Below are 14,724 nucleotides of genomic sequence, written 5' to 3'. Positions count from 1 at the left end.
CTCTAAAAATACATAAAAACAAAGATTATATATAAGTTAAATATTGTCATGGTCTTTCCCTTTGTGTTTTACATATTTCATATTTCACAGATATGGTTATACCTCCTGCTTACACTGTTAAACACATTTGTTAGGGTGAACAGAAACTGCAAATTAATTTTGATGAATGCCAAAAGATAGTAAATAATAGTAGAAGTCTGGCTTTCTGTTTCTGGGTCTGTAGTGAAAGTTTTTTTCATGGTAGGTAGCATGAAGAACTACAGTTTATTTACATGATTTCTTAATGCAGACTTAAAAAAAAATCTGTGGACGATGACAACAAAGCACAAGTGTGATTTCATTGTGGCAGCACTGACTCAAAACTCATGACTAGTGATTTAATATTTAACAGTTTATTATCATTGTGACGACACAAACAAACATAATTAGCAGTTATGGAACTTTGGCCTTTGACTATCTGTCCTTTGGGGGATTCTTCTTTATGCGTCTCATGTGATACCTGTGAACAGTGAAACAGAAAGACATTCATTTTGACAAATATCGACAAAGGGATTTTTTGATGGGCTAACATTTTTTCTTTCAGCTCTCACATTCTGTTTCTACTGCAGCGACACTGAATCAACTGGTCACCTCAACTGAAGAGATGCAGCAGCCATTAATTTGTCATGAGAGAGTAAGGCTTTTAATACAAACACACGAAATCAAGGAGAAAAATGTCCTGACGGCTCTCTGTACAATAAAGCAAGCCTCTGTACCAACAGTGGTGTCAAAGGCTTCTGCCAGTGCTGAGTGTTACTCGTGTACTTACTGTCCTTTTGGGTACCACCGGTGTTTGGTGGTGAAAAACATCTTGCTCAACTCCTCTATAGTCGGCCCCGGTTTGTCCTTCAGCACCTCCTTGCTGAGGTGGGCCTTTAAAACCTGGTCGTGGGTGTCAACCTGGTTGGTCACGGGGTCTGGGCGTTCTATAGGCTGCAAAGATTCACTGTCATGAACGACTCTAATATATTTTATCATATTAATTTCCAGCAATCCTGCAACAATTTCCATCATCTTTTTATGCTGATTACTGATATATGTCTAACTCACGGACACCTGTGACAGCAGTAAGAAGATTTACAGTACTTCAGTATTATTTGCTTCACCCAGTGCCAAAAGCCTTATAAACTTTGTTGAATTAAGAATGAAAAGGGTCAAAATCTAGCATAAGTCTTCATGAAGAGGTTTTAATTAAGCACACAGACCTTGAAAATAAATTTTATGTCTTCTAGGACAGAGGTATGGAAATGCGCTGCGGAGGACAATCTGCAGGGCTTCTTCCAATAAAACTGGAGCATCCAATGTCTCTCTCAAATCCCGAATCAATGACATTATCGGATATAGATTATGTCATCATAACTTACACACTGACATCTGAGGCTAAAAAGCCCTTTCTTACCTGGGTAAGCTCATAGGGAATGTCGACAGTCGGATGGTAGCACACTATGGTTTTCCCATCTGAAGTCACGGCAATTTCCACATTACTAAATCCAAGAAATGAGAAGGTTGTTGTACTGAATTCAACAGTATTTGCATAACAAATTAACATGTAATACTTCAGCGAGCAAACTGCTTCACTCCTGACTAAATCATACGGTGGAAATGTAGGAAACATCATGACAATAACTTGCTTTAAAAGGTCCAATCTGTAGGATTTATTGACATCTGGCTGTGAGGTTTGCAGATTGCATCAATTATTTGTCATGTCAGGGTTTATATCACTAAATATGTGTTTAAACTTATTTCGAAATCAAACTCTGAACATACCTGTTAGAGGCATCAAGTGAAGGACCACTGATGCTGGACTTCTGTCGCACAGGCACCAAACATGCTACAGCAGAAAACCAAACAGGTGAGAAACACTAATTAACTTCATTAACAGGACAGAATTCTACCTGACACCTGCATAAATCCACTGCAGACCATCATTAATGCCATTCATAGGTTCTTAGACGGTCAAGTCTGGTTTTCCCGTACCTCGAAGAAGACGTAAAGGCAGGGCCACCAACTTATGTATGCATGGAGGGTTGACCATTAATAGAAGAGGAAACTAAAAGTGTCCAGTGTGGTGATGTAGCTACACTCCTCTGGACTGCAAATTCGCATGTCGATGTCGTTTAAAGGAAACACGGCTCTGACATTGAAAACACCGTTAATGCTAACCAAGATCCAATGTTTACTTGCCAGCTAAACATAATACTGTCAAGGTTAGCCCCTGTTAGCTTTTACTCCCGCCGTCGTTGCCTTAACGGTTAAAAGCGGTAAACTAACAAGACCTTCAACGAACAGTTTGTAAAACTAGCAAGAAAACAACTCACTTTGTGCACCTCGCAGTGTTGTGCCGTTAGAAAGTCGCCTTAGGAGACTGTGTAGCTTGCACAAATGACCCGACGCCATGCTGTTAAATTCGCTTGTGCATCAGTGTAATAGTTCCGACACACTCACTCACTCACGCACACAACTTTAGTTCCACTTTTCAACAGACCAGCACAGACCGGTCTACAAAAGAAAATCCAACCCACTCCACACTTGTTATTTTACATTACTTACAAAATTACGTGGATCTTATTTTCTAATCAAAACACAATAAGAGTTGTGTCCATCTTCATTTCGCAGAGCTGGATAATGTTACAGTACAGGTATCCTACAGGCAAAGTCATAGCTACACTGAAACGGTGTCCGATTCAAAATGTAATGTCTTAAATTAGATGCTAAATTAATATTTGTGTATGCACTTCATATTCAATATATGAACAATCAACTGTATTGATTCAATCAGTTTGTGATGGTTGTGAGAGCATTTGAATATGATTAACATGTTTGGATTATCATACTCTTTTTGACACTGAAAACTACCTCAAATTGAAGAGCTAATGACAAGAAATCTAAGATGAGGACCTAGAAGTTGTAGCACTCTTGCTTAAGGGCAGTTCAGTTCATTAATTTGACCTCACCTTTGATCCATTTTGGGCAGAATTATCATTTACTTTGTGCATCATCCTCCAAGGGCTGCAAATTCCAAATAACAGGAACATTTACACATTTTAGAAACTGTTAATTTATTGAATATACAACATTTCAAAGGGTCTATTAATTTCCAATACTTTAGCCATACCCAGGTTTGGTTAGGGTAGGTTTAGAGGCATATTACATTTGTTAATGTACAGTGAAAGGGAAACTGAAAGAGATCTCAGAGTAATAAACAATTCAAACAAAGCAATTCAAATATTTGAATCACTACTTCCCTATAAAAATAAAAAAGAAAGTCCCGGGAATATTCACTCATATGAATATAAGAAACACGTTCTTGTCTTAACACATCTTTGAGTGTACAAAGCCACGGTTATCTGTGCTGAGAGACAAGCAGAACAAGTTTTTCTTGTATTTTCGGTCCAGTGTGCATTCTGGCCTTTCTAAACCTCCATGAATGCAGCTTCAAGTCTTCCAAACCTCTCCCTCTAAGCACTACACAACCGAGGAATGCAGCAACAAGAGGAGCAGCTTGATGCATTTCCAGGGATGCTCAGTTTATGCATGTTTACAGGTTGTTATCCGTCACTCGGAGACGTCCATCTCTGCTGCGGCTGCAGTGCTGGATGCCTGTGATCCCGTGTTCAACACCAGGCGTTCGCGACTGCCGAATACCTCTGCGACTAAAGGCAAACAATCACAATAACAGGTCAGCATTATCGGTTTACCACCTGACTTCATACATAAAGGTCAGGCACTGCCTATTGCCTAATTGCTTAACAGGAAACACATCTAGCAGACCAACAAGTTAAAGTGGAATAAATATGTTTTTCTAAGAATAAAGTGTCAAATTATTTACATTTTAATAGGATTTAAATGAACGGAGCAAATTGTTTCATCTAAAGAACAAAGGAAAGAAAGAAATACATTTATAGTAAACTTTACCTGCTGCAACATCGTTTATGTCCCAAATCCGCAGGCCGTCCTTCTGTCCCCCGAAGGAGTAGACAAAGGGCTGATCAGGGCAACACGCTGCACAGAACAGCACACCCTGTTCACAGTTGGAGAAGCAAGTTGTTAAAACTAATCTTACAAACACAAACTTCAGGTCTTTGACCCTGCAAAATACCTCTACAATGAATCACAACCCTTCAGTGAGAGAAGGTGAAACAATCTGACATCCACACGCTGTGTATGTCTTCTTACCATTTTCATATCCCGTGAGTGCACCAGGTTGGGTTTGTTGCCCAAAATGTCCCAAATCTTAACGTGTTTGTCAGCTGATGCGGTGACCAGGCATCCTTTAACTTGGCTGCTCAGGTTCAAACCTGCAGAGACGTTGGAGACGTTTTCACTGTGTGGTCAGAGACATTAGGCTCACCATGAAGTAAAAGCCTGAAACCAAAACCTTATTGGTTTCACAGACAATTCCTCCATCCTTTCACGCATTTTTTTCTACGCCCTGTTATTCTTCATGACCGCAGGGTTTCCGGAGCCTATCCCAGCATGCACTGTGCGAGAGGTAAGGTTCACCCGTCCTTCACAGAGCTAGAACACCTAAAACGGACACTCACAATACGCTCACATGCAAATTAAATGGTGGAAAGCATGGTAGAAGAAAGGCTCACTGCTGACTCACTGGACTCATCACAATGTTTTCAAGGATTTTAAATAAAGCAGCCACAAGTTTTCCCACATTTCTCTGGTATGTGCCAACAATGTTCACCCGTGCTTTCATCCCTCCTACGTGACTCATGACCAACAGTCTCACCACACAGTGCAGAGGAACAAGAACCAAATCACTGGAAAAAAAATTTTTGGATGGTGGATTGGTTTTTCTCCTTTGATTACATGCATGTACACACACACACACACACACACACACACGTCCGCACATTTCTACCTACCTGACACTTCTGCATCATGAGCTCTCAGTGTGAAAACAGGTTTATCTGAGCGTGCGTCCAGGCAGTAGACAAATCCATCCTCTGTGCTGGCCTGAAACACAACCACAGCCCCGAGTTAACCACAGAGCAGAGGGAAGAAACCACAGAAGAGGGATAAACGAGGTTTACTGCACAATCACCATTAGCATACACACCAGCTATATTTGTAATCAGCAGCAGGAGAAGAATTTGAGCCCCTACCAGGAAGTTGCACGGTGAAAAGTGGTTCCAGACCAGACGCTCCACTTGACCACTAAACCTCCAGATCCGAAAGCTGTTGTCTGGACTGCGACAGTCATACAGGACAGCTGTCCTGAAAGGAGAAAATGTTCGTCTCAAATTCACCACACAAAGTTTCTCCTGTCCGTAAACTAAGGGCGAAACCAGATTACACATACTTGTCATATGATCCCGATATCAGAGTCTGTGCCTCAAACGGATGGAATGATAAAGTCTGAACCTGAAAGATAAACAACGCTGAAACCTGCAAAATTCTGAGGATGTAATACAAAATTTACACTGTTAATCTTTCTCATTGAATACCTTATCGGTGTGCTTGCGCAGAGTTGTGGCTGGTTTGCCTTGGGTGAGATCCCACAAGACAACTGTGTCATCTGCTGATCCACTGGCCAACACATTTCTAATGCAGAGAAAGTGGATTTGTTTTATGGGTAATGAACTAATCTGAGAACATGCAGAAGAAATGTACATTTGAGAAGCATTAGGTGCATTTTTGGATGAACTTCTGCCAGCACTACATTATAATGAAACATATTAGTGAATGCTCCGAGGGCCTCAAATACTGACCTGACCAGTTTGTTCCAGGATAAATCCAGCACTGCATCTGTGTGCCCCTCCACAGGCTCTGCTGCTGCTGCCCCCTGGCATCAATGAAAACAGGTGGCAATGAGTTAATGATATCTAACAAAGCAGAAAGGAGTGCAGGGGAGCAGATGTCTACTGTCAACAGTGTTGAAAATTTAAGAAGTTTATACTTCCTAAAGAAAAAAAAAGCAGGACAATCATTCAATTTCCAGTCATTTCTATTATCAAGTCAACAAACCATTGCTAAAATACAACATTTACTAACAGATTGACAGTTTTCAGACCCCACGCTCACCACACAGATGCTTGTATAAGAACACGTTTGTACCTTCTTGCTCTTCTTTTTCTTCTTGGAGGCCTTTTTGCTCCCCAAGGAGAAGACTGGCTCTAAACAGTCCACAACATCCAGGTCCCACACATCTATCTTAGGTGTCATGTTGCCGACAGCGGCATAGTTAGCTAGAGAAGAGAGACCAGATAAAACAGATAAAACTAGGTATTTATTCTTTTATGCATTCGTCAGAGGAAGGCAATATTTTCTTACCAGGTCCTTCTCCAGGACTGGGGTCAAAGTTTAGCCACTCCACACACAGTGGATAAGCTGGCAGCAGAATATCATGATGAACATAAAGAGATTCCTCCTCAGAGTTATAAACTGCAACACAAGAGATCAACTGTTACAAATACATCTACATCACATGTTATTTAGCTGACATTCTAAGCTAGAACATCACTAGCCAAACAACAAGAAGATATTCACTATCATCTCATTATACTGCATATAAAAACATCTACCATAGATGTCCAAATTGCAGCAGTCCTTGTCTGCCCGGCCTGCCAGGATGAGATTGTCACTGGGTTTGATCTGGAAGTCTTCTCGCTCATACTGATCCTAGAGGGAAGAACAAAGCTGGAGGTAACACCAGAGCTACAATATTATGGCTTTTTCACAGGTTTTAATAACATCCCTGCACTGGAAAACATACTTCTAGTTTCTCATAATTTTCTCAACTATAGTGAATCTGTATTCACGTGTTGATTGAGGGCACTCACTGTGTCTTTGATAGTGACGTAAGGATCCTCCTCATTAGAGCTGAACACTGTGAGCCCAGCCAGACTGTCGCCAAGACTAGCGGTCACTAAATTGAAGATGAACAGTAGATACAAGGTCAGTCTGAACAAGACAGCTACATTTAAATAGACATATGTAAGAAACTATTAACAGAGAGAATACACACTGCAAATACAGTAAACAGCCACTAACCTGCATCCTCTTCGTCATATTTATCCAGGTCGTATTCTGCTAGCTCGTCATCTTCCTCCTTTTCTTCTTTATGCTCATCCTTTGGACTTTCATCAATGTCTGCCATATTACTATTAGGATTCTGTTCAGTAGCAATCCCTTCATCCTCCTCTTCTTCATCCTGAGCTGCTAGTTCCCTGATTTAGAATAGATGAAAACAAAACGAATTAATATGAAACAAGCTACAGATGTTTGGCTATTTGGGGGGAAAAACAGTAACATTTTAATCTTGTTCAGCTCCCACTAACGAGTAATGCTTCCACTTGTGATATCTGAAAACTTTATAGCACCAAGCGATAAAACAGGCACAGACAGCAGTGATGGTATCCCAACACACCCCAGCTCCTCTTTGGCTTCAGTAATGATGCGCTGCAGCTCCTCTTGGCTCAACTCAACCTGAAAATGGCATTAAAAAAGATAAACATTTTCACTGCGTTGACTAATTGATTGATTACGTTTTATGCAGTCTAAAACAGTCTGACATTTTAGCTAGCCGTTACCACACAAAACGCGTTGTATTATATTACACGACAGTCTTTATGTTCGCAGGTTAAGGTGAAACAATAGCTCACATGAAAGTGACAGCCAGAAAGCTTTGAAATTTGGCCATTTAAATTGGGACACTAGCACAGTGTGCCTAACATGTTGACAACTTGGGCTAAGGTTAGCTAGTCCGACATGTTAGCCACTTACTTTGTCCGGGGTTTCCCTTGCAACGCCTCTTCCGACCCATCCGACACAGGTGATCTGGGAGCTCATTGTGGAGAAACCGTGTGGTTTAACGATCAAATACAGTGAAATCTACAAACGTGTGCTTGTTGTGCACACTGCTTCAGCTCAGAGATGCACACAGTCGGACTGCATGTGAGTTTGCATGGGTCCTGCGTCGCATCTAGATGACGTCAAAGAGCGTTGCAATGTCTTCCTGATCAAAAATATGGTTGAGCTGTAAAACCGCCCACTCAATCTCAGTGTCCTCAAACAAACAGTACTGCTTCAATGCTAGGTTGTTAAAAAAAAAAAAAAAAATTAAATAAAATACTGTGTAGTGTTTTAATTTCATTGACATAATGTGTGATGAGAGTAATCTCCATATGGGCACACACAGAAAGACCAGCAGCAGACTGACTGAGAAATCAGGACACCACCAGGACACTAATAAAAGAAAATGCACTCAGACCTCTACATGCAGTCTTGTGGGGGGTTTTCAATTGTGTGCTTTGTTTCTAGAGTTTCTGGCATGTGCTTCTTGACCAACCAGGTTGAAGCAACTGTTGCACAATGCATCTGGCAGGTGATGGAGATTCTCACAACATGACATCATACGGCTTCTTGCAGGAGAGTCAAAGGCAAAGTTATTACCTGTACCCCTGTGATCCAAAACAACAGCCCTGAAAAAAAAGCTACATTTGTGAAGATTTTAATGCTTCTCCGGCCTTGGAGTTTTAGCATGACAGGGCCTCGACTGACTCATGTTATATCTGATTTCAGTGACTGATTGAACTGACTGGTCCTTGTTCAAGTCAGGAAAGGCCAGATTTAAGATTTAAATGCTTTCTTGAATGTACTTCTGTACAATTACTGTCAGCCAGGCCTCAAAACCCACAGTTATTAGAGATCTGAGCTTTCTTTTGGGACTGTAAATATTCAGATACCCAACTGGAGTCAGTTTTCTGCATGCATGAGTCAATCGTGAACTGAATGTACATGCTCATGCTCCTCTTCCTCCATTATGACGTACAGCGGTGGCCATTTGGTACTGGGAGAGACTGAACAAAAAATATTTTATTGATCATAAGAGTCTGAAAGGAATTTTATTTAGAAAATCAAGTGCATCTGCCTGTGTCTCAGTACACACATCAAACAAACAAACACACACACCCACACACACACACACACACACACACACACACACACACACGCACACACACACACACACACACACTACCACCACTATAACTACTACTACTACTACTACTACTACTACAACTAATAATAATAATAATAATAATAATAATAACCAGGGCCGGGATCTGACCCGGGATCCGACCCGTGACAAGCACACTACTACTAATAATATCAACAACTCGGACTGGATCAGTAACCAGGATCCGACCCGGGACACACTCACTAATGATAATAATAATGATAGCAACGGCTGGGTCAGTCAGCTTGAATTAAAGGCATTAATCAGTTTTTCAGCATCCGACCCGGGATCCAACTCGGTACCTACCCGGGTCCGACCCTGGACCGACCCGGGAAATTTCCGGGTTGGTCCCGGCAATGTCTCGTGAAATTTCCGGGTCGGTACCGGGTTGGATCCCGGGTCGGATGCTGATTCATTCAAACTGATTCATGCCTTTAATTCAAGCTGACTGGACTCAGCTGTTATTATCATTGCTATTATCATGTGTCCCGGGTCGGATCCTGGCTACCGGTCCAGGGTGGGACAGGCAGGATAGGCGGTATAGAAAATGGATGGAGGGATAACAGAAATGATTATGAAATGGTCCACTCTCCATAACGAGCACTTTTAATGTTGATACTGTAAATCGGGTTTTGAACGCAGGATTTTTACGCTGTGGGATTTGTACCTTTGATGAAGTAAAAGATATCAGTGGAAAGACCTGATCACCACTGTGACATGTTACACTCACCGGCACATAATGACGCCGAGATGAGCTGCCGGTGATGTCAGATGTTACACCCACTGCAGGTCACTAGCACCAGAAATGACGATCAGCCATGAGGTACGAAAAAGTATTTATTCATGACCAGGAAACTCGGCTTTACAATTATATTCCATAAGCCAATATCCTACTTAACCTCCTTGCGGATAACCTCCAGTCAGACTAACTCGGGCAGGGGCTGGAATATGTGAAAACACACCATTTCACTCCGTTAACAAGGCTTGTACACGAAGAAAATACACTCCAATCCCAAGCTGAAAATCGAAGAAGTCGAGAGAGAAAAGATGTTTTCATGGTTTTAAAGCCACAGGAGAAAAAGTAGACTTAATGCAAGTAACACAGATGAGATTTAGGATTAGAATTAATATGAAACTCTTGAAACAGATTGAGGTACTTGTACTTTCCTTGAGCATTTACTTTATACTTGTAGTCCCCTACATTTTGGAGGAAAATATGTTATTTTTTTCTGACAGCTGTAGTTTCGATTTGCTTTGCAGATGAAGGTTTAAAACCTTCATCTGCAAAGCAAGAATCCAAAATATTTTCATGGAGTGAAATAAGCCACCTCAGAGGATATAAAATGAGTGAAAGTAGCTCTTCTCACATGGTAATGCATCAGTGATAATGAGATAATATTGTAGCATATAAATGTGACACTGACAGAGCCCATTATGACTGATTTGTGAGTAATTTTACACTTTAACTGTAACTAACACTGAGGCCGCCATCAAAGATGACACCAAAGATGATATGTGGGGTAGTTTCCACTTTTCATACGCAATTAAACAAACAAGCTGGACTGAACACATTCATTTTAGTGGTCCACACAATGAAGTGGTCTCTTTTCTCTGTGGACCAGCTGTGTTAGCCTCTGGCTCCATCTCGTCATGCTGAAATGTCTTGCAGTTACTTGATGAGTAGACATCCTGATGTTTCCCTGTTTTTACATATGTCCACAGGCTTCTTGAACCTTCAACTTTTTCTCAAAGACACTCTCTTAAACTGTTGTTTGTCTCTTGTTCTGATTTTTCAGGGTACAAGGTTCATTTATTTGTCATTGTACAACACAGGTACAACACAATGAAAGGACAGCTATATTCCCCTTATGCTCCTCACAGAACAAAAATGACAAAAATAATGAATGAATAAAAGGTCCGAAAATTAAAACAGTTTCTGTGGTGAAGTGCAGAGGATGAGTTCAGAAATCTCACAGCCTGAGGGACGAATCTTAAAAAAAAAAAAAAAAATCAAAACAAAAAAAAGGAACCATGTGTGTTCCTGGATTAGCCCCGCCCACCAAATGTGTCATCATGTGTGCAGCCAATGGGATTGAAGTGGCTTTGATGTAGTTCTAGTTCTAGAATGGAATTGGCTTATACCTATAAATTCAGCTGCAAACCCCAGCAGAGTAGTATCGACCTTGGATTTACACCTGAGAGAGATACGCGTTCCAGAGTGCAGATTATTACATCGATTAAGTCATTGATTAATTGATTATTATTCTGCTACTGAGAACACATCCAGTGCAAGGAGATGAGCGAGATGGCAGAGAACTTGGAGAGACTGCAGATGACGGTGAACCATCTGGAGCAGCAGCTCCAACAGAGGGACACCGAAATCGTGGATCTCAGACAGGAGAAAGACCATCTCTCTAACTTGCTCCAAGAGGCCGCAGACCACACCAAAGCCCTCGAGGAGAATCTCCTACAGCAGCTGGTCAAGAGCGAACAGACCTGGTGCCAGGAGAAGCGTGAGATGGAGGAGCAGCTCCAACAGAGGGACACCGAAATCGTGGCTCTCAGAGAGGAGAAAGACCATCTCTCTGGCATGCTCAAAGAGGCCACAGACTTCACCGAAGCTTTCGAGGAGAGCGCCCTAGAGCAGATGGTGAAGCTCCTGGAGCAGCTGGACGAGAAGGAACAGATCTGGTGCCAGGAGATGGTCGAGATGGAGGAGAAGCAGGAGAGACTGCAGATGACGGTGAACCATCTGGAGCAGCAGCTCCAACAGAGGGACACCGAAATCGTGGCTCTCAGAGAGGAGAAAGACCATCTCTCTGGCATGCTCCAAGAGGCCACAGACTTCACCGAAGCCTTCGAGGAGAGCGCCCTAGAGCAGATGGTGAAGCTCCTAGAGCAGCTGGACCAGGAGGAACAGATCTGGTGCCAGGAGATGGTCGAGATGGAGGAGAAGCAGGAGAGACTGCAGATGACGGTGAACCATCTGGAGCAGCAGCTCCAACAGAGGGACACCGAAATCGTGGCTCTCAGAGAGGAGAAAGACCATCTCTCTGGCATGCTCCAAGAGGCCGCAGACTTCGCCGAAGCCTTAGAGGAGCAGCTCGTAGAAAAGCTGGTGGAGCTCCTAGAGCAGCTGGAGAAGAAGAAACGTAGCTTCTGGTCTCACCTGAACTGCTTTAAGGCTGGACAGACAAGGAAGACAAGGTAGAGAATTCAACTCTCTGTCTTGTTTGGCAACCAGACTCGATATTGAGCTAGGTTTAGAGGGGGGGGACTGATTTGTACATACACTTAGTGTTGATTTGTTAGCTTCAATAGGCTTAGGGGTGCTTTTCCCTTGTATTTTGGTTCTTGTTGTGTTTCCATTTGAATAGTAGGCCTCATTTAGGAGGGTTTTAGTTAATTAAGCTCTCACTTTTGGAGAGTTCTCTTTTAGTTAGTATTACTTAGTTCTCTTTTATATTTAGTTAAACTCTCATTTTTAGAGAGTTTTCTTTTGGTTAGTATTACTTAGTTCTCTTTTATATTTAGTTAAACTCTCATTTTTAGAGAGTTTTCTTTTGGTTAGTATTACTTAGTTCTCTTTTATATTTAGTTAAACTCTCATTTTTAGAGAGTTTTCTTTTGGTTAGTATTACTTAGTTCTCTTTTATATTTAGTTAAACTCTCATTTTAGAGAGTTTTCTTTTGGTTAGTATTACTTAGTTCTCTTTTATATTTAGGTAAACTCTCATTTTTAGAGAGTTTTCTTTTGGTTAGTATTACTTAGTTCTCTTTTATATTTAGGTAAACTCTCATTTTTAGAGAGTTTTCTTTTGGTTAGTATTACTTAGTTCTCTTTTATATTTAGTTAAACTCTCATTTTAGAGAGTTTTCTCTTGGTTAGTATTACTTAGTTCTCTTTTATATTTAGTTAAACTCTCATTTTAGAGAGTTTTCTTTTGGTTAGTATTACTTAGTTCTCTTTTATATTTAGTTAAACTCTCATTTTAGAGAGTTTTCTTTTGGTTAGTATTACTTAGTTCTCTTTTATATTTAGGTAAACTCTCATTTTTAGAGAGTTTTCTTTTGGTTAGTATTACTTAGTTCTCTTTTATATTTAGGTAAACTCTCATTTTTAGAGAGTTTTCTTTTGGTTTTGATTTTTTCATTTGTTTGAAAAGCACCCACTCGCTCTTTTCGTTGTCTTGGCCTTTGGCCTTTTGCGATTCAAAACAATTTTGAATACTTGAATACTGAATACTGATCAACTGGGGACTGAAAAGAAGAGACTCAGCTACAGTGTCTCCAACTTGGAAAGAGACATTTGCAGACGGGATGAGCTTCTGAAAGCCAGCTCTCAAGAGATCAAGTCCCCAGTCTCTGCTGGAACAGGCAGAAACCATCCAGCGCAAGGAGATGAGCGAGATGGAGGAGAACCAGGAGAGACTGCAGCTGACGGTGAACCATCTGGAGCAGCAGCTGTCTCCGCAGCAGCTTCTCTCCTGAATGTCTGTCCCTGCCGGTGACCAGAGACCGTCTGTGTGCTGCTCAACGGGCTGATCCTACACCACAGAAGTGCTTCTCAAAGGTGAGTGCAGACAAAGCAACTGGTGATAATGTGGTTTATCTGCGTGATAACAATGTTTTGGTGGGTAAGTGGTCGCCCCCCCAAGCCGAAAATTCAGCAACAGTTTTTGGCCAGTCCCTCGTTGGACAAATTGGACTGCTGCCGCAAAGATGATCTGGCTCAAAATGCGAGTTACTTCAGTCTTTCGTTCCCCAAACAAATTCTTAAAAAGGAGCTTAAAGCTCTCGTTGTTGATAAGCTGGTAGAGTTAGAGATCCTTGTGGTGCCGGCACAACCAGGGCCAGCGATGCTGGAGGGTGATCCTCCCGGTGCTCAAGCAGTCTCAGTAGCAGAGACGCCAGCTAGAGCTCGAGGCTCACCCCTAGCGAGCTGGGTCGTAACAAAAAGTCGTGGCCCGTCCGGGATATATGTTAAAAAATTCCCGGACAAGTTGGACTGCTGCCGCAAAGATGATCTGGCTCAAATTGCGGGTGGAGTTAGAGATCCTCTTGGTGCTGGCTCAACCAGGGCCAGCGATGCTCGAGAGTGATCCTACCGGTGCTCAAACTGTCTCAGTAGCAGAGACTGGAGTGGCTGAGCGGCCGCAAACGCCGTTCACGCTGCCTCGGTACAAACCGCTGTCTATTAGTACTGACTCCAGAGTGGAGGCGAAGCTGAACGTACGGCTTGCACGTCGCCAGATGGAAGCTCAGGAAAAGGCACAGGAGAGGCAGTTCCAGTTGGAGATAAAACGGCTGGAAATCGAGGCTGACAAAGCCGTGCGGCTACGCCAGCTAGAGCCCGAGGCTCACCCCTATCGAGCTGGGTCGTAACAAAAAGTGGTGGCTCGTCCGCTGTCTATTAGTACTGGCTCCAGAGTGGAGGCGAAGCTGAACGTACGGCTTGCACGTCGCCAGATGGAGGCTCAGGAATAGGCACAGGACAGGCAGTTCCAGCTGGAGATAAAACGGCAGGAAATCGAGGCTGACAAAGCCGCGCGGCTACGCCGCATTCGCTGATGCCCCAAGTATGTCTCCTTCCTCTACCACTTCTCAAAAACCTTTTGACATTGGCAAACACATTGCTGTAGTTCCTGTGTTCCGAGAAACTGAAGTAGACTCGTGCATTGCAGCCTTTGAACGCATCGCTACGGCATTGCAGT

General features: G+C 42.3%; 2 protein-coding genes across 2 annotated transcripts; both read right to left on the bottom strand.

The window, feature by feature from the left end:
- Window positions 1-382: 382 nt before the first annotated feature.
- mrpl42 (mitochondrial ribosomal protein L42) lies at window positions 383-2,467 on the bottom strand. Its single transcript, XM_070992236.1, has 5 exons — window positions 2,358-2,467; window positions 1,807-1,870; window positions 1,439-1,523; window positions 809-972; window positions 383-499 (listed from the first exon to the last, which is right to left on the bottom strand). Exons 1-5 carry the CDS (start codon window positions 2,434-2,436, stop codon window positions 454-456), a joined length of 438 nt encoding a protein of 145 aa, XP_070848337.1. The 5' UTR covers window positions 2,437-2,467; the 3' UTR covers window positions 383-453.
- A 611-nt stretch (window positions 2,468-3,078) lies between these two features.
- Window positions 3,079-7,981, bottom strand: pwp1 (PWP1 homolog, endonuclein). Its single transcript, XM_070992053.1, has 15 exons — window positions 7,777-7,981; window positions 7,421-7,479; window positions 7,045-7,220; window positions 6,834-6,919; window positions 6,576-6,672; window positions 6,325-6,435; window positions 6,109-6,239; window positions 5,763-5,836; window positions 5,499-5,595; window positions 5,354-5,415; window positions 5,157-5,268; window positions 4,917-5,007; window positions 4,216-4,337; window positions 3,955-4,060; window positions 3,079-3,692 (listed from the first exon to the last, which is right to left on the bottom strand). Exons 1-15 carry the CDS (start codon window positions 7,840-7,842, stop codon window positions 3,595-3,597), a joined length of 1,488 nt encoding a protein of 495 aa, XP_070848154.1. The 5' UTR covers window positions 7,843-7,981; the 3' UTR covers window positions 3,079-3,594.
- Between the last annotated feature and the right edge of the window lie 6,743 nt (window positions 7,982-14,724).

Source organism: Chaetodon trifascialis, chromosome 22, assembly GCF_039877785.1.
Source record: "Chaetodon trifascialis isolate fChaTrf1 chromosome 22, fChaTrf1.hap1, whole genome shotgun sequence".
NCBI lineage: Eukaryota > Metazoa > Chordata > Actinopteri > Chaetodontiformes > Chaetodontidae > Chaetodon > Chaetodon trifascialis.
The sequence above is the reverse complement of the archived record's forward strand: the minus strand, read 5'-3'. Positions and strand labels throughout refer to the sequence as shown.